Source organism: Plasmodium gonderi, assembly GCF_002157705.1.
Source record: "Plasmodium gonderi DNA, contig: Chr11, whole genome shotgun sequence".
In the NCBI taxonomy this organism is placed as follows: Eukaryota; Apicomplexa; class Aconoidasida; order Haemosporida; family Plasmodiidae; genus Plasmodium; species Plasmodium gonderi.
In genome coordinates this window covers 241,318-261,863 of record NW_021628936.1, presented here as the reverse complement: position 1 = coordinate 261,863, position 20,546 = coordinate 241,318, and the positions used below count along the sequence as shown (strand labels likewise).

The window sequence follows — 20,546 nt, the reverse complement described above, 5'->3', positions numbered from 1 at the left end:
ATTTTGTGAACTAAATAGGGGAGAAAATGGTGATATGTGTTGTTACATGCTGATGAGACACTTTTGTGTGTTTTATTTTTGCAAATGCAACTTTGAATATATAGAAGTAAAGAATAAAATTGAATTTTTTTTTTATTTTTTTATTATATTTAACTTCCCTTTATAGATCATAATGTATCTTTGCTTGATACTAGTTTATACACGAGCACATTTAATAATATTATCGTGTCCATGATCATATCCATCGATGCCTCCTTTTTTTTTTTTTTTTTTTTTTTTTTTTCGTATTTTTTTCCTTTTTTTTTTTTTTTTTTTTTTTTTTTTTTTTTTTTTTTTTTTTTTTTTTTTTTTTTTTTTTTTTTTTTTTTTTTTTTTTTTTTTTTTTTTTTTTTTGGCGAACATATAAGTTATGGAAAATGTGTGTAAGGACCGAGGGGACAGTGATTTGATAAGTATAGATAATATAATCACTAAGTATGATCAGTATAATAACGGTACAGTAAGAAATGAAGAATTGAGAAGAGACATAGAAAGATTTATGTTTCAGTATAATTGCCTAGATGAATGTGAAAAGAAATTAATTGATATAATTAAAAGTTGTGAAAATTATGAATGTAAAAAATTTCAAGGATATTACTTATTTATAACAAACATAATAAAAGAAATATGTCACACTGAATTGATTCCAATAATATACAACGAAATATTAGAAGAGAGAAATGCAAAAAATGAAACTTTTTATCTTAGTAGGTATCACTATATTATAACAGAGAATCAAGAAGAAACTGAAGAAAGTTATAAAATAATATGTGAAAGGGTTTATAAAAAGTATATATTAGTGTTTATTAAATTATTATATTATTCATCCAATCTGTCAACACATTTACTTAGTAACTTAATAAGTTCTTTGTCTTGTATGTGCATATTAATATCTAAATATGACACTTTTAACGAACCAAATGAGAATTTTTCAGAGCTAATATATAGAATATTTTGGAATTATTTTTCCAAAAGTTTTGAATTCGATAATGAAAATTATCTTTCCTTAAACGATGATGATGATGAAGATGACACATCATCTTCCTTCTATAGTGAATTGTTAAATGATCATAATGCCATAACATTGGAAAATATTAACAATATTTTTAATGAAAAAAAAAAAAGGAACTCCACGAATGAATCTGAATCTATTACTTCAGAAAGGGAGAATGAGAACAATTCTCAAAAAAAAAAAAAAAGGAAAGAAAAAAAGATTCAAGAAAAAACGAAAGATGACAAAACTGAATTTTGTGTTAATACGAAAGAGTTCGAAAATTACAAGAAAACGGATGAACCTTTTTTTGGAAGACATATAGTGAATAGAAGTGATATAAATGGTATGGGAAAGCTTCACGGCGATACTCAAAATGATGCTTGTGATATTGTTGAAAACAGGAACATCACTGAAGAAATTAACAACGTTCGTGGAGGACATGATAATAATCGTGTAGAAAGTTACTATTTAGCTGAAATCGATAATAATTGTGAAAGTGAAAATTTTGATGAAAATCAAGCTAATACTAACATGGAACTAATTGAAAATAACAGCAACGTGAATAAGCGACGACATGCATATTATGGTAATAAGGAAAAAAAAAAAAAAATAAAAAAAGAAAGTAAGGGTGAAGAATTATCCAACAATTTTTCCATTTTTACTAATGAGGAATATACAGAACGTAATGAAGATAAAGAAACTACTAGAAAAGACGGTGTTAACATAAGCATTAATAACACACAGGAATTTACAACCGAACAAGATATGTATGAACTGATGGAGGACGACAAGGTGTGCATTGATGCTGTTCCTTCCACGTGTCCCTCTCTTTATTTAGGGGATGAGAAATTGGAGGAAGTTTATGAAGGAAAAGTTGAGCTAGCAGAAAATGACTGTTTGGGTGGAAGTGGAATTGGAAATGATGGAAGTGGCATTGGAAATGATGGAAATGGTATTGGAAATGATGGAAATGGAATTGGAAATGATGGAAATGGTATTGGAAATGATGGAAATGGTATTGGAAGTGGCACCGTAAGCTTCCAATCAAATGGACACATGAATGAATTTTCGAAGGAATATCCAGAGGAACATCCAAATGAGCGCACACTTGAAGAGGACATGGAGCGAAGGAGCTCTTTCCCCGTAAAACAAGATCTGGAGAATGAAAACATCATGTTTGTGAATATTATTTTGAATGTTTATATGAACATGTATAATATCAGAAATGTGCAAAACTTCTTGTTTTACCACGATAACCAAGTGTCTTATAATGAATTCCTACTATACAACGTTGAAATTGTGGTTGATCAGATGAAAAGTATGATAAATAAGATAAAAAATAATCTAAGTGAATCCATAATTTATTTTCTGAAACTAAAATTTTTAATTCTTCTGTTTCTGACTAAGTTAGCAAAGAGAAATTCAAAAGACTCCAAGGCAGGTAAATATTCCAAAAAAGAAGATAACTGGGATCAACCCGTTCCAAGAGGAGAAAAAAAGTATACTAATATTGAAAGTGATATAATCGGCAGAAAAGATTATGGAAATGATCAGAGCAACTACCACCCCTACTACAGTGGTGGTAATTGGAACCATAATAGTAACATCAACACGGACGAGCTTCAAAACAATTTTCCAAATAACCATGAATTGGATTTATTTCGGTTACTAAGAAAGAAAGAATCACTTGATGACAATAAACTAAAATTGGATAATATAAATAACAGTAGCATGTTATTGTGTACTGTAGATACATCCTCTGCAAGGGATAATTGCGAAGGAGGTGGTAGTGTCAGTGGAAGTATCAGCGGTAGTATCAACGGTAGCATCAGCAGTAGTATTGCAGGTTATGATTTCACCGTTAATCAAACTCTCCAGGAGAATATAATAAATAATAATGGTTATAACTTATATCCAAACACATACAATATAATATACAATGGAGGTACTAATAGTATTCCATTTGCTAGTAATAATATAAATGATATTTGCAACAATGTAACGAATAGTTGTGAGCATTTAAGTGTGGATTACAATTATAACATGTCAAATAAAAACCAAGGAAATGAATGTGTCGAGATAAACAATGAACATAGTACTGTTAGTCTTGCACCTGTGAACCCCAGTTCAGATGATTTAATAAATATAAGTAAATATAATACCACTACAAATGATATTCAAGATGGAACCATAAGTATCAGTAAAGATGTCGTTACTTTAAGCGACGATCAAGGTGTCCACATAAATGATGACATATATAGTAATATAAACCCATCATATTGTAATGTAGATAATAGTGAAGGTGTATATACTACCTTTAACGACAGTGCCAACAGCGGATACTATTTTCCAAACAATGAACAAACTTTTCTTGATTCGAATCAAAGCTTAAGTAATATAGACAATGATCAAATTAGTAACTACTACAGTAGTCCAATCAGCTTTAGTAATAATGATTCGTGTACAGGTATTAATGATATATTTATAAACAATATGAAAAACAATATGTTTGCATATGGAATGAATACCAACGCTTTAAATTGTAACGGTTGTAGCAGTGGTGGTAGTAATATTAACAACTTTGGTTATGCAAATATGAATAGCAATAACCTTGGTAATATGTACCACTGTGATGGTAACAATTACGCCTTTTTACTTAAGAATAAAGAGGATATTGCTTCAGAAACGTGGAATAACTTTCATGAGGAAGCTTATAGAGAAGAATTTGAAGAAGACGGAGAAGAAGATGGTGTAGGAAGAAAAAAACAAAATAAAAACAAAATGAAAATGAATGTAAAAGTGAAAGGGGAATATGAACTAGAGATGGGAGATATTATTTTAAATCGTGATTTTATGAAGAATAATTTAAAAAAGAGTAATTTCGAAGTTATAAGAGATATGATAAATAATTTATACAATAATAGCTTTTTAGAAATTTTAGATATTTTATTAAAATGTGTAGAAATAGATTTCAAAGATGACAATGTTATAATTATTAACAAAATTTTTTCATGTATGTTGAAAAGTACAAGATACTGCAACGAATTTAATAAGTACAAAATATATGTCTATATTTTAAGCAAAATTGACAAACTTATAAAGAGTAAAAGATATGAAGAGAACAATTCTACGTTAAATAATTACAATTGCTACTTTTTATTAAATTTAATTTTTAATTTGTTTAAAATGAATAAGAGGAGGAAGAGAAGAAACATATGGTATATGCTATTCGAAATACATGTAAGTAAAATTAAAAGAAAGACAAGTATGAAAATGAGTTCCTCCAAAGTTGACGAACATCATTTTGACCTGCCCCAGCAGCAACAGCAACATCATAATCATTATCATCTGATTGGTGCGAATGATTATATGAAAAAAAACAATAGCAAGAACAATGAATTGGCTGCAAAAATGCTGCTATCATCATTGATAAGAAGTAACGAGAAGAACAAACATATGAAATGGGATCAAATGAAAAGTTCAAATGCAGTTGTATCAGAAAATGAAAATGATTTGATGACTTTATGTGAGGGTAAAAAATTTTTAATAAATAATATAATTAATTTTTTATTAGAGTGTTGTATTAGCAAAGGTTGTATTATTAGATACATGAGTTTGAGAATATTTTATATGATGACTATTTTATTAATCGAATTTATTAAACATAGATCCTTAAGTTATGAAGAAAAGGTGTTAAAAAATTACATAATGAAATCTATATATCAGAATTTTTTCCTTTGCATATTTAACATTTTAAAAGAACCAGAAACGAATATTTATATATATCTGAAGTTTAGAAATTTATGTGTAAGTTTGTTATTTATTTGCTCCAAAATCTTGTCACCTTCCTTTTTAAACGAATTTTATGATAAAGTCATTTTATACAACCTCTGCTACATTGACTGCTTTTACAAAAGCAAGGAAATTTTTTCGCACAGTGATACAAATGGCCCAGGTTATGATGATATCATGTTAAGGAATATTCAATCTATGTTTTTAAATAACTCAAAGGACCTCTACGTATTTGCATTCTTAGTTTTGTTCAAAAACTGTAGAAATGCAGCAAACTATAAAATTGTGAGTACTATTTTGAACATATCCTCTGAGGAGGTTAGGGCCATAATGGGGAGTTTATTTATGCACACAGGGACGGGGGATAGCCAGGAGAGTCAGGAAAACAAGATTGTTGGGTCTGGCAGAAGTGGAGGAGGATTTGGAGTGGGGGTTAGTGATGACATAATTGCGTTGTCAGTAGAACCTCCATCAGAACGGCCGCTCGAACGGCCACTCAAAGCGTCAACTGAAGCTTCAGCTGAACAGCCAACCCATGTGACAAATGGTAGGTCTTCTCCTAGCAGGGCACACAATAGTAGCGTCCCCCTCGTAGATGCAAAGGAATCTGTCAGTTTAAAGAAAAAAAAAGAAAACAATAAAGCAGAACAGTTTCGAGTAAAAAATATAAACATGAACGATTTTCTTAGCAATGATATTCAAGTGAAACTAAGAATAAAAGAGCAAAATGAAGAAGAAATGAAAGAAATAGTATATAAAAATTTGTATTTTATAAATATATTTTTTTTTTCTGAACTTAAAAAAAAAGGAATATACGATAATAGTTTTATTTACTACACTTTCAATTGTATATATTGTTTTTTGAACATATACATTAACCGATTTACCTTTTGTTTCTACTTTATCAAAAATGAACACAGTTACCTGAATAACTATTTTAACGTAGATTTTTCAACTAAGAATGATAATAGCAGTAATAGTAACAATAATAATGACGTTGATGAAACAAGTGAAATGAAAGATCAAAAAAATATAGAAGAATTTATAGTGGAAATGCTAACACTATTTAAATATTTTTTACAAATTATTTCGGTCATTGAAGAGAACTTAATTAGTGTAAATATCGAAACATTATTAAAGAAAAAAACGCGAGGAAATAATGAATTGAGAAATTTAAAAAATTTAAAAAAATTAACCATTTTAGAATTAGATAAATTTTATTTCATTTTTGTAAATTTATTAAAAGTTCTTCTATTACTGACTAGGATAAATGATTACTGCACAAACCATTTTGAATATTTCTTTTTCAAATTGATACAGTTATTAGACAATGAATTAATTGGGATTACGACCAAGAAACATATTTTAAAATTTTTAAAATACTTCTCCTACAAAAAAAAGTTCAAAGATACTATTATTAGCAGAATAAATCATTTTCATTCAAAGTTAAAAAGTAGAAGGAAAAAAATATCTGATGTGTTTGCAAAAAAAGAATATATAAGACAAGAGCTTTATTTTGCGTCATTCGGAAAATGTGACAACCTTGGTGCTAGTACCACAATCAGTGTTGATGAGAATAAAGGGAATGAAAATGTATATTTGCAGAAGAGTCAAAACCAACACGCTGATGTTAATTGTATCAAAGTAGAACATGGTGAGAATGTTGTGCATAGGAAAGTATCCATTGCAATACATCCCCAGATTGAGGGACAAACAGAAGTTCTTCCTCAAACAAAGGAAGCACCACCACCTGAATCAGCATTATTATTTCCAGGAGGTAATAAAAACGAAAAAAATAAATCAAGCAGAAAGAGGTCAAATAATAGCAGCCGCAGAAGTAAATCCAATTCAAAGAAGGTGCAAAATAGTATGAACAATGCAGAGGACATACCTGCTATTTCTCTGAAAACGGAAAAACAGGGCGAACCTGATGTTAAAAATAGTGGCATAACAGAAGAGTGCAAAGATGTAGACAGATGTAATTGTCAAAGTGACAGTCAGAGTAACAAACCAAATGTTAATATGGGGAACAGAGGAGAAACGGAAAAAGTACAAACCAAGGGTTGCACAAATAAAGAAGGAATAATTAAAGATGATAAGAAGGCATCAGAAGCGAGCAAATTGATCCCTATGAATGTAAATACAGATGGTAATCATGTGAAGACGACTAATAGTAGGAGCAAAAGGAGAAAATGTAATAACATCAAAAGTGACGAAAAAAATATTGACATTGATACAAACCCAAAGCAAATGATGGATGCAGAAAAAGAGAAGGAAGAGGAGAAAAGGGATGATACTAAAAATTGCAAAGCAGAAAACGAAATAAAAATGGAGGAACAAGCAGAAATTAATAATGCGGCTGAAATCGTTATAGAACCCGAACCTAGACGAAGTCGGTATGGAAGGAAAAGTGGTGTTAATACAAAAGAGAAAAATTTTAGTCACTTAATTGAAGAAGAACATGAACAGCAAAGGAACAATAGACGAATGAGCAGACGTAAGGCTGCTGCAAGTTCAGGTGATAGGAAAGGGCGAAGTGGAACCAAAAAAAAAGAGGAAAACAAAGGGGGAGATCTGGGTACAGTTCTACCTTCCAATGATTTACAAAAAGACCCTCCCTGCATAGCACCAAGTGGAGATCAGAACCAATTGGCATGTGACAAAAATGATAATAATAATGATAATAATAATGATAATAATAATAGTAATAATAATAATAATAATAGTAATAGTAATAATAATAGTAATAGTAATAATAATAGTAATAGTAATAATAATAGTAATAGTAATAGTAATAATAACAAAGAGCAAACGAACATTATGGTAGTAGAAGGTAACTTTCCTGAAGAAGGCGTTGGTGAGGTAAAAAAAAGAGGCGATATTTTACCTGATGGCATAAGTTGTAGCACAGTAAATAAAGCAAAGGAAGGAGGAGAACAAAATTTTGAACGTATAAATGAGAAGAATATGAGCTTAAAAATTGTTTTAAACTGTAATAGTAGTTTAATAGCTGAGATGGATAGGTTAAATCATTATAAGAAGTATAGCAATTTAAGCAACTATAAAGAGTATAAAATGGAAAAATGTTTTTATGAAAATATAGAATTATTTCTTTTAAGTATATTTATTTTTGAAAGAAGCATAAAATTAAATAGCACAGATGTGTTTTTAGAAAATTTTGATAAAATAAGTGAATTAATTGATTTTTGCAAAACTAATCACATCGATAGAGGGGTAGAAAAAATATTAAATAATTTATTTTATTATTTAAGTGAAATTAAAAATAGCAAAAAATATGTACACAGTATGATAAAATTAATTAGCAATTCGTTTCTGCATATACCAATATACAAAATCTCGGAATTTTGCTTTATTTTTATTTCTTTTTGTTGCCTCTTTAAAAATTCAAAGAAAAAACACATTAACAAAATAATCATTCAGAATTTTATTGTCATCTGTCTGACCTATATTGACACCTTGAAGAAGAGAATTTACACCAGAAGAAGTCGTTTGTCGTTTAAGAGATTCCAAAATAAGCCAAATGAAAAACCGGAGCAAAAAATTAAGGAATATGAAAACAATAACAAGAAATTTAAGATTCATCCTCGCGAAAATGGTATACAAAAAACTATAAATGAAATGGAGATCAAAGTAGATCATACTGTGATCGGAGGTACAAACCAGGGTGTCCAAATGAATTATGCAGATGATGCAACAAAAAGGACTAACACGACTAATGAGACTAGCACACAAAAGAACGAAACTGATTTAACGAATCTAACAAACCCAATCGCTGTAGCAGAAAAGGAACAGCTGATGAAGGATGAGACAAATAAAAGATCGAGAAGCAAAAAAAACAGTAGTAGAAGTGGAGTTAGTAGAAGTTCCAGGTCGAAAAGGAACGCCAAGAAAGAGGAAGAAACGATAGGTCAGGAGATAACATCGAAAGAGGTATCTATGAAAGAGGAAGCCACAAAAGAGGTAGCCACAAAAGAGGTAGCCACAAAATGGGGTATAAAACAAAAAATGAACGCACAGGATGCAAGTGTAAAACCAACAAACAACTGTTATGACAACAATTTAAGAAATGTTAGAAGAAACAATTTGGATTACAGGATCCCAGGTTCTAGAATCGGTGGTGCACTTTTCAATGACTATTTCCAGCCACGAGAAGCATTGCTTTTTCAGCATAGCAAAAGCGAAGAGAAAGAAATAACAGATAAGTTGCTTTTGAATTTAATTAACCTGTACATAAATTTTATGTGTTCTTTTAATTTTTACTATCTAACATTTTATGAAGATAACTATATCATTTTGAAGAATATTTTGTTTCTAGGTATAAATAAAGTATTGCAAAAAAGGGCTAATAAAAAATTGACAAGCTTTATTTTGTCATTTATTTACATTTTAATGTGTCTTTTGCTAAAAGTAAAGATGAAAGAGGAGTTTATATTAACGCTGAGTAGAGATAAGGTAAACGAACAAAGAGAAAAAGGGAACGAAAGAAGAGAAATGTGCAGAAAAATGGAACATTTGAATGTGAAAAGTAAAAGTGGTGATAATAAATTAAGTGATTTAAGGGAAGAGGGAGGGATAGATCAACGAGAAAATAATGGTGACAAAAGGTTTGTAGTAAAATATTTAATTAACCTTATAGACGAAAATATGTATAAAAATATAAATCAAAACAAGAAATATAAATTGAGGAAAAATATAAAAAAAGTGTTATGTTCAAAAGGTAGTGAAATTTTGGAGAATTACAATTATTTTCCAAAAAAATGTTTTTATAAGAATAAAATGGATATACATATAGAAAAAATTTTCCTTGTGAATAAAAAGAAAAAATTAGTTATAACAAGTTCATTAAATTTGAAAGAAAATTTAAAAAAGTTAAACACTATTTGTAGTAATTTTTCGTATAAATTTATATACACCCTTTTATCCGAGCCCTTATCATATGAAAAAAGCAATGGATGGCTAATAAGTCGTGTTTTTAAAAAAGATATGAAAAAAGATACCAATTATGCGAAATATAACTTTTTGGATTACATTATATATTCATGTTTTTATACAATTTTTTGTAAAGTAAAATTGATTAAAATGATAAAGACACATTATAAGAAGGTCGTGTCGGATACACAACGAAATAGCACATGTTTTTCAGAGAATATAAAAATGAAATCGTATATATATAACCAGAAAAAGTATTCTACATTACAATTTTATTTATCTGTTGAAATTCTTAACATAATATTTAACAATTTAAAATTTCTTCCATTTAATTCGATAAAGTTAATTATAGATATATTTTTAAATAGATCTTTTGCAACCTTATGGATAGATGGAAACAAGGAAAATATAATAAATAAATTCCAAAGATTATTTTACAATTTCTTTTCGGACGTTTTTTATATACAATCCGAGAAACTTATTAATTTACCTCATTTTCTTTATCAATACCAGAAAAGTATTTTTCTTTTAAATTTAGTCATAAATTCCCTTGTGTGTACGAAGAAAAAATCCTTCGACAATTACCTCATTTTAGATATTTTGAAGCACTGTTTTCCAAGGTCTGATTTTGACAACTATAACGGTTCTTCCGATAAGAAGAATGAAGATAAACGGGTGATTGAACGTTCCCACAGGATGTTACGCAGCAAGAAGGTAAATATTGTTAATTAAAAGGGAAAAAAAAAAAAAAAAAAAAAAACACGGAAGGAGTTAACTGTAAGAAGTGGTTGATCCATCGCTGCAACGAATGGTGTATTCATACATTAGGTGAAGAAATATCTCTTCATGTCCATTTCAGTAATCAGTTTTTATTGGTTAAACATATGAAAATGCACCTTTTTTTTTTTTTTTTTTTTTTTCCTCATCTCTCCAGTTTTGTATAATTTGATTTCTGTTCCATCATGTATATATGCATATACGAATAATTGAAAATTTCAATTATACTTTTTATATTTTTGTATATTTATTGGATATGAGATATGTTCCCGATTTGTGATCATAATATCTCGTCTTCACGAATGAATTTTTTTTGAAATGATTACCACACAATACAAAGATTTTAACGCTCTGCATATGTCTTTTTTTTTTTTTTTTTTTTTTTTTTTACATGTATGTATTTTTAAAATGTATATATTTTTTGTGTCTTATGCTTTTTTTACTTTTTTACAATTTTGCATTTTTTCACTTATCAATTAGTTTTTCGAATGTTATTAGGGAAATTGTGGGAGTTCAACATGAGTACCTACCACCATGTCCGTCGTCCACTTTTCCTTGTTCACGGAAGTTGTTTGTATAGATATGAGTATATCTATACAAAAATATACATATTCATGTTGGTGTGGTGTAAGTGCAAATATATACATATATACTTGTCCGTGCGAAGGTCATCTTTTTTGCTGAACTTCACTTGATTCAACAGCCTAAGTTAATTATGTAGAACAAATAATCTTAAGGGAAGTTAATATGAGGTCCATTAACCATTTAAGTTCATCACATTTTTGTACTAATTTGTTCACATTGATTAGGGGGAAAATGACTCTAGAGAACTTTATATACTTTTTTTTAGGATATATAATGGGTATGCTTACAAATTGGGAATTGCGCAGAAATAGTGAAAAGTTCACATCATGGCACGCATTGTACCACAACACATCAAACTGCATCATAACATCACATGATTAATTATTTTATTTATTAATTAATTAATTATTTATTTTTTTTTTGCAGTACATGTGTTTAAACGTTTTCCTCTTTACCCATAGAGTGATTTCATAATTTTTAACCCACATAGCTTTACTAAATGTGGATCACCGTTATTTTTACAATTTGTAATGTTCTGTTGGAGAATATAGTTTTTCCATTTTCATGTTTTTTAATAATTTTTGTTTTCTTCGAATATGTATATATTTATATGTAATCGATCTATTTTTTCTGTTTTTCTATGGGAACTATATTTCGCTAACCTTTGCATATGAAACAGATTTGTTTATTTGTTTATCGTTTTTTTTTTTTTTTTTTTTACAGTTGCTTAAGGGGGAAAATTTTGTTCATGCGTTGAAGCAGGGATTGCCAACGAATGAATATCATTTTGAAGAAAAAATGACTATAAATTAGGCAAGATTCACTTTTGTGTTTTTTATACTTTTTTTTTTACTTTTTCTGCTTTGTTTTGTTATGCTTTATTTTTTTCTATTTTATTTTATTATTTTATTTTTTTTTGTTCTTTATGCTATCCTTCCTGCCACGTGCAACAGTTGAGGGACATTGAATACCGCAAAGAAACGGGACAGAAGAGGAAGAGAAGATATTAATGCAAAAAAAAAAAAAAAAATAAAATAATGACTATCTTTTGTAAGATCACACTATACAGATTTTAGGGCTACTGAGAGAGAAAAAAAAAAAAAAAAAAAAAAAAAAGGGGGGGAGGGAAAATCTACATGACACAATGTTTCAGTGGTAAGCTACATATTATAAGTTATAGGTGAAAAGATAACACATTTCATTTAAGCAGATCCCTAACATCACCTTTGGGATTAGTTTTACATGTTTTGATTCCCCTTTCGTGTTATGATGCTAGTGCAAAATGAAGAGCTGCAAAAACAACTCTAACTTCTTTTGGTGCAACTTAAAAAAGAACTTACGGTTAGATGGGCGTAATTTTGAGGACTCTAGAAACATTTCCATATATTTTTTAGGAGAGTATGGAAATGTCGAAATATGCATTGGGCATACGAAAGTTATATGTAGAATAACAAGTGAAATTGTGAAACCTTTTGATAAAAGACCAAATGAAGGGATCATAAAAGTTAACCTAGATATAGATAGTTTTACAAATGTAAATGATAATTCCAAAACAAGTGATGAATGTTTGGAAATTAAAAATTTAATTGAAAGGATTTTAAAAGCAAGTAATCTTTTAAATTTCGAATCTTTGTGTATTATACCCCATAAGAAAGTATGGTGTCTGATAATTAATATTGTTGTTATTGAAAATGATGGTAATTTATATGACTCATGTTATTTATCTGCTTATAGTGCATTAGTACATTTTCGAAATAATGAAGTGACAGTTGAAAATTCAGGAAATATTATTGTTGAAGAGGGGGAAACGAATTATACTCCCTTGTCAATTCATAATACACCAATTTTAACAACTTTTGCATATTTCAATTGTGAAGATGTGTGTTTGATCGATCCATCTATACAGGAAGAAGAATTCATGTCTTCGAAGTTATCCGTAGCACTTAATAAGAATGGGAAACTAATTAGCATTTTGAAACCTGGCGGGTTTCCAATATCCTATGAAAGAATAATTGAAGCCATTGAACTGGCAAAAAAAAGAGTGAAAAGTATTTTAAAAATTTTACAAGATGCATTAGAAGAGGACAAAAATTTAAGAAATGGTTTAAAAAAAAAAAATTTACATATAAAATACTCTTCCAATCCAGTTCATATAAAATATGATCATGAAAATATGTGCGAAAAACCGTTAGTTATACCCCTTAATCAATCATTAAAAAATAATATGAACATTGAAAACATTATAAAAAAATATGAACAGTACATATACTTGCAAAATATGAAAGAAGAAGAAAAGTGTAAAACAACCAAGGATAGGACAGACACCGTTGGTGATGTACCCACAAATCAGTACCTCTTAAACGAAGAACTTCGGAAATTAAAGCATAAAAGCAGATCAAAGAATGATGATGATTTTTGTCTCACGGATAATTATAACAGGCACATGAATAACTTTAGTAACGAGCGAACAGAACACGAAAGTAGCAGTGGGAATACAGATATGGGGAAAATAAAAAGACAAGAAATTAGCGACATTAATTCATATTTACATAATTTGAAAATGCAAAAAACTAAGAATTATATACCAAGAAAGGAGAATACTATTTTTTCAAGTTCATTATCAGAAAATACTGTCAAAAAGGATATTGATAAAATAGACATGAATGTTCGCACCCCCCCCTATTTTAAAGGATTGTCAGACTTTGCTAATGATAAAAGAAATATGAAGGAGAAGAAAAGCATCGAGTCTTCTGCTTTATCAAATGATGATTCATCCGATATTGATTTTTCTGTTGCTATTAATCAAAATTTGAAGAAATCGAAAAAAAAAAAAAACTAGTCGAGGGAATAATACACATATAAACCGGAAGCGTCCACCAGGTGTACATCTGGACAAGTGAAATGATAACATATGACTAGATGGTACAGATGTCCTCGTTTTTTTATTCAACTTTAAACTCCTAATTTTTGGAATATATTTCCGTGTGAGGTTATTGCATATATTCTTGCACAATTCGTTAAGTTTCTATTATAATGAAAAAAAAAAAAAAAAAAATACAACGATTGTGTCCAATATGCATTTCCAACCTGTACCTACCCTTTTTTCAATCGTGTGTATTCTCATTGAGGTTCCTTTTTTTGGCAATTACTTTTTTAATTTTACTAATGTTGCATTTTTAGGAGTTTTAACAGTTTAACAGTTTATCAGTTTATCAGTTTAACAGTTTATCAGTTTAACAGTTTATCAGTTTATCAGTTTAACAGTTTATCAGTTTATCAGTTTATCAGTTTATCTGTTTATCAGTTTATCAGTTCACCATTTTTACAAGTTTTAGTTTTAAATTTTTTTCAGTTGAAAAAAAATATTGCAAACCTAAGTACAAAAAAATGCACAAAATGTGCAATTTAAATAAAATGAATTCTTACCGTTAATCAGAACGAAAAGATTTAAAGGCTGAGCAGAAAATGCCTAACAAGCAAAAATATATCATTTTTTTTAATGACTATATTTTGTAAAACCTTTCTTTTTTGTGTATATTTTGAAAGCGAATCCACATTTGAGGAATGGTCTATCTCCGCATACACGTAAGCTTTTTACATATGCGTAATCTTTTCAAAAATATACACATAGGTAAAATATGTACTTGGAGGATGTGAAGTGAAAAAAGGAGAAAAAAAAAAAAAAAAAAAATAATAATAATAAAAGAGATCTGATGTGAAGTCTCATCTTGATAGGTTTTACGAAAAGGTTATCTTGTTCACCATATTATAATTCTAATTATCTTTTGCTACTACACTTTTTTTTTTTTTTTTTTCTTTTTACAAATTATGTAAACAATAAGGAATTATATTTTTTAGCGCTATTTTGATTTTTTACCCAATTATGAATAAAATGTGTAAAATTAAATTTGTAAAATTAAGAAAAATATGTATCTACATGAAATAAAAACGTTAATACCATATGAATTTCATCATTTTGAAGGAGAAGAAAGCAACAAAAATTGTCATAATAGAACATTATGGCACAGAGTGTAAAGTGAAAAAAATTACAAGGGACACTGAGTGGAAATGAAAATGAAAAAAAAAAAAAAAAAAAAAAAAAATCCCCAATTTTAAAATAAATTATGTAAAAAAAAAAAAAAAAAAAAAAAAAAAAAAAAAAAAAAAAAAAAAAAAAAAAAAAAAAAAAAGGAAAAAAAGAAAAAAAAAAAAAAAAAAAAAAAAAAAAAAAAAAAAAAAACCCCATTTTAAATGAATTATGTGGAAAGAAAAAAAAAAAAAAAAAAAAAAGAAAAACTAAAAAACAAATATAAAAAGGAGCCCATGAAGAGAAAGGACGCAATTAAATATATCAGCGGTTTAATCGTACTGTTTTTGCATGGGGCTAAAATAAATTGTAAAGAAAGGAATTTCTTTTTTTCGCCTAAGAACACTGTTTCGTATGCAGGCTGGAGAAGAAAAAGTAATAGTTGGGTTGTTTTGCAGAAATATTACAACTACCATACCGGTGACGGAAAAGAGGAAATAATTCAAGAACATTTAAAAAAAAAAGGTAAAAAAACAGAGAGAAGAAAAAAGAATTTAGTAAGACACTTCATTACTAGAAGGGGATATGTCCCAAATAAGTTTAATCATATGAGAAAAAAAAAGATCAATCAGTTTGTTCTATGTATTGATAAGAAGAAAAATGAGCATAGCAATGATATGCTCAGCTTTATCAATGAAAGGGGAAAGGTGAATTATGACGAAAAGGATTTACTTACAGTGGGAGACAAGAATGAGAATGGAAAAAAGAAAAATAGTAATAACACTGATTATAAAAATCGCATTCTTAATGAAGATGACGTATCGTACAAATATGTAGAAGAAATGGAATTAAAAAAAATTAACATTCGTGGTGTAGACATTGAATATCGAATATACAATTTAGAAGAGGGAATATACATTGTTGATAATGAAAATTATGAAAAGATAAAAAATTTATGGAATGAAGAAGAATTAAAAAAAGCAAAAGAAAATTTTCAAGGATTTTTTGGAATAAAAAATCAAGGTATTAAAGATGATGGTTGGATTATGTTACCATTTGACTATGATGAAAATAAAAATATAAAGTTGGTGAAAGCAGATTTTGATAATCCGATGTATGATTATATAATTACCTATTACGACAAGGAACGAAATTATTATTTTGAATATAAAAGAAGAAATTATTATAAAATGTTTCGTAACACAATACATGAAATTCCACCATACAAATCTCAGTTAGAAGAAGACAGAAGATATTATGGAAAAGAAATTATTATACCTAAAAAAAAGTTAGATAATGAAATTTTTAGACAACCAATGCTAAGTGATGTTTTGACAGGTGGCTGTAGTAGAGAACCCATAGGATTAGAGTCATGGAGACATGTTAAGTATCCCTATGGGAATTTAATTGAATATCAGAAATATAGTCAACTTTACTGTATTAAAAAGAATGGGAATAAGAAGCCAAGTATGAGATATCATTACTTAGGGAATAGTAATTTAGCTGTTTCTGAAATTTGCTTAGGTACCATGAATTTTGGAAATTATGTAAATGAAAAATTAGCACATGAATTATTTGATTATGCGTATGAAGAATTTCAAGTGAACTTTTTCGACACTGCAGAAATATATCCCTTACCTGTTAGTGAGAATTATTTTGGATTATCGGAGGAAATTTTGGGAAATTGGATTAAAGCTAAGGGGAAGGCCAACAGACACAAGTTTGTCATTGCTACGAAAATTTGCGGTAGAACTGATAAAATTCCGTGGGCTAAAAAATACAAAAGAGGAATAAAAAGAATGGATGACTTAGCGAGTGATGCAAATGATACAGAACATGAGCTACAAAGGAAAAATAAGGACAATGTGAATGATTTGTATGACTCAAAAGAGAAAAACAAAAGTTCGATTGAAAAATTAGAGGCCTTAAAAAAAAAAGAAGAATTATATTTGAAAGGGGACAAAGGAATGGTGGAAAAAATGAAGGAACTAGAAAAATGGAAGAATATCCAAAGACAAGAAAATGACCTTATAACACTTAGTAAGGAGAGCATAATTTCCAGTGTAGACAATTGCTTGACGAGACTCAAAACGAATTACATTGATTTGTTACAACTACATTGGCCCGATAGATATTATCCTAATCAATCATCTGGTGATTATAGCGATGTGCTTTATGATTATAATAAGTATTATGATGATTTTGTGCCGTTCGTAGAACAACTGCAAGCAATTAATGAGCTAAAAAAAAAAGGGAAAATAAGAGAATGGGGATTAAGTAATGAAACACCTTTTGGATTATTAAAATTTTATGAATTATGCAAACAGTTAAATATATCTCCACCTGTATCAGTACAGTTAGAGTACAATTTATTATGTCGTAATGACGTAGAAAAAGGATTTCTTGAAATCTGTAGACCACAAAATACGAACGTTTCCATTTTGGCATATTCACCACTATGTGCCGGTATATTAACAGGAAAATATTTAGAATATACAGATTATACAACAAAAGGAAGAATGCAAAAATTCCCTTCCTATATGAAAAGATTAAGAGGATCTATAGCTACATATATCATTAGAGAGTTATATTATTTAAGTCAGAAATATTATTTCCCAAATTTAACTGTGGCTGCTTTGAAATGGGTTTATACAAGATCATTTGTTACTTCCACCGTTATTGGTATCTCAGATTTTTTGCAACTTCGAGAAAATTTGTATTCACTCACAGAGGATGTGCTATTTACGGATAAGTTGGAACGCGAAATAAATGCATTGCATTGGAAGTTCAGGGATCCCATCCGGATTATCCAGTGATACTGTGAAAAAAGGGGTGTTTTTGTGTGTTCTGATAGACAGATACACACAGAGGCACTGAATTTAGAACAGCCGTGAATTCATGGCTATATATTATATTTGTGTTCTTGGTGCTGAAATAACTTTCTCTTCCTATTTATCACTCTTAGTTTTTTTTTTTTTTTTTTTTTTTTTTTCATACTATAGTTTTTTTGGAACTGTACCATCAAGATAAGGCCTTCCATAAAATTAAGAAACAATCCTCATTTCATTTTATTTTTCTTTACTTTTATTTTGTTTTATTTTACTCCTACGACATCGTTTTTTTAACATATATTAGTTGTTATACGTACATTTTAAGGGCTTTTAAATGCGACTAGCCCTCTAATGATTATTTTTTATCCATTTCCTCATTCCCTTTTGAAGTTTTTAATTTTTGCATGCACACAACCTGTGCTTCTATTCTTGAGTTTCACTCATTTTTTCACTATTTTGTGAAACTTATTTTTTTTTATTTCTTTTCGCAAATTGTGACCGTGACCGTGACCTCTTTTTTGTTGCTTTTTTGTTGCTTTTTTGCTGCTTTGTTGATGCTTCTTTGTTGTTTGTTTGTTTTTTTTTTTTTTTTTTTTGTGGAGGTATTATTTTTTTATCCTCAGTACATGTAAGACCTATAAAAGTTATATGCATATAGATTTTTACCCATTTGTTATTAGTAGTACACCATTATTTGCAAGGTGAGTTCAAGGGATCTTATCATCAGAACCTTTAAAATTATTTTTTTTTATTTTTTTTTTTTTAAAGCAAACATTTTCATAGTATATTTTTACTGGTTTTACAACATTTTTCCAATTATTTCCCATTTTCTTATAATTTTTTTTATTCGTTATGATTCACTTAAAAAGCAGGGGACGGATAAGAAATATGCAGCAGACATGATGGGAGAAAATAAAAGGGCTTTGTTATATCTGAGTAATCACTCAGACAATATACGAAGCGTAAAATTTTTTAAGGATAATTTATTAATATCTACTTGCGATTGTGGAGTTGTTACTATATGGAATTTAAGTGATAAAAGAAGTGTTGGAAAATATAAGGTATCAAATCATAGTGCATTTTATGCATCTGCATTTGATAAGGAACAATTTTTTGTGAAAACAAAAGAAGGATCGGTAAAATTATGGAATTTGAATTATGATTATTGTGTGATGAAATTAGATACTAATAATTTTAGTTATGCGAAACCGTATTGTGTAAATGGTAATATAGTTACACCTATAAATCACGATGGGGATATTGCCATATGTGATATGAGGGAAAAACATGATTTGTTGCTTCATACTGGTGAGAATAAAAATATAGAAAATAAAATCCCATGCAAGGGTAAGTTAACTTCCCTAAGTAGAGATAACAAAAATATAAATTGTAGTATCGAAAAGTATGCCAAGAGTAAAGTGACAGAAGAAGATGTATTTTGTAATAATAAGTGGGATAATTTGAAGACAGGAAATAATAACAAATTGGTTATACACTTTGATGAAATAAAGAAAAAAGTTGGACAGATCAAAATTTTAAGTTTCTGTGAAAAACAGCATGAATACAAACATGTTTTGAACACTGATTTGAATTTGAAATTGTGTAATAACATTTTGGATATTTATCCAGTTCCATTTTTTGGAGAGACGTATATGATAGCATGTTATGAACCCTCCGTTTTTTTCATCTACGATTTTAGAATGACAAACCAATTTGTTTCAAGTTTTATGATAGATGTTAAGGAAAATGTTTTAAGTTATCATATAAACAAAAACAACTGTTTAGTTAGCACTAATAATGGTTCAGTATACTCCCTACTGCTTGATCAAAATGAACAGACTTATATAACCAAAAAGGCACATACAAATGACAACATGGATAATATAGTTATAAGAGCAGATAGCAAAATATTTATTTCCACTACAAATAACTGTACTATTAATATATGTGATTTAAGTCAAATGAAAAAAATAGACTATATTTCAACGTATAAATTTAACTATTTCAACTTCTTAGACTTTCATCCTTTTTCAGGTTTTTTCGCTGCAGCAGAACGGAATAAAATTTCCCTTTGGGTAAATCACGCTCTCAGCTTTGAATTACCAAAAAGAGGTAAAGAATTGCTACCTGCTTTATGAACAATGCGTATGCATCATTCAAGTGCAATCGGTTGTAAGACATGTTTCGTAATTAGAGGGGAGAGAGGAGTTATGTCCACAGATCCTTTCCTCCTCCCTGACCACATCGAACAGCTACTTAAGAAGCAGATACTGCAAATATCTGAGTTCGTTCAAGGGAATGCTTTATGAATTGAAAAGGTTAAAATTTTTTTCTAAATTTTGCGAATAGTTTTAATTATTCCATATAAGAAATGGTAATAAAAATTAAAAATGATATGAAAAGGATATAAATAAAAAAAAAAAAAAAAAAAAAAAAAAAGGTTGCTGTGGGCAATTCAAATCAATTAATGCTAATGTGCAAAGGAATTCGGAGACAAGCATGTATACGAACTCTTATAATTACGAAGAGGTAAAAAGCTGGTGCATCATGT

General features: G+C 28.8%; 4 protein-coding genes across 4 annotated transcripts; all 4 read left to right on the top strand.

Annotated features, from left to right (window-relative positions):
- Positions 1-409: 409 nt before the first annotated feature.
- PGO_110630 (hypothetical protein, conserved) lies at positions 410-10,507 on the top strand (the record flags this gene model as incomplete). Its single annotated transcript, XM_028688402.1, has 1 exon — positions 410-10,507. One exon carries the CDS (start codon positions 410-412, stop codon positions 10,505-10,507), a length of 10,098 nt encoding a protein of 3,365 aa, XP_028544203.1.
- Positions 10,508-12,419: 1,912 nt separating this feature from the next.
- Positions 12,420-13,976, top strand: PGO_110620 (exosome complex component RRP45; the record flags this gene model as incomplete). Its single annotated transcript, XM_028688401.1, has 1 exon — positions 12,420-13,976. The coding sequence occupies one exon, from the start codon at positions 12,420-12,422 to the stop codon at positions 13,974-13,976; it is 1,557 nt and encodes a 518-aa protein (XP_028544202.1).
- A 1,412-nt stretch (positions 13,977-15,388) lies between these two features.
- Positions 15,389-17,980, top strand: PGO_110610 (aldehyde reductase; the record flags this gene model as incomplete). Its single annotated transcript, XM_028688400.1, has 1 exon — positions 15,389-17,980. One exon carries the CDS (start codon positions 15,389-15,391, stop codon positions 17,978-17,980), a length of 2,592 nt encoding a protein of 863 aa, XP_028544201.1.
- A 914-nt stretch (positions 17,981-18,894) lies between these two features.
- On the top strand, positions 18,895-20,133 carry PGO_110600 (hypothetical protein, conserved; the record flags this gene model as incomplete). The annotated part of the gene is made up of 1 exon (XM_028688399.1): positions 18,895-20,133. One exon carries the CDS (start codon positions 18,895-18,897, stop codon positions 20,131-20,133), a length of 1,239 nt encoding a protein of 412 aa, XP_028544200.1.
- Between the last annotated feature and the right edge of the window lie 413 nt (positions 20,134-20,546).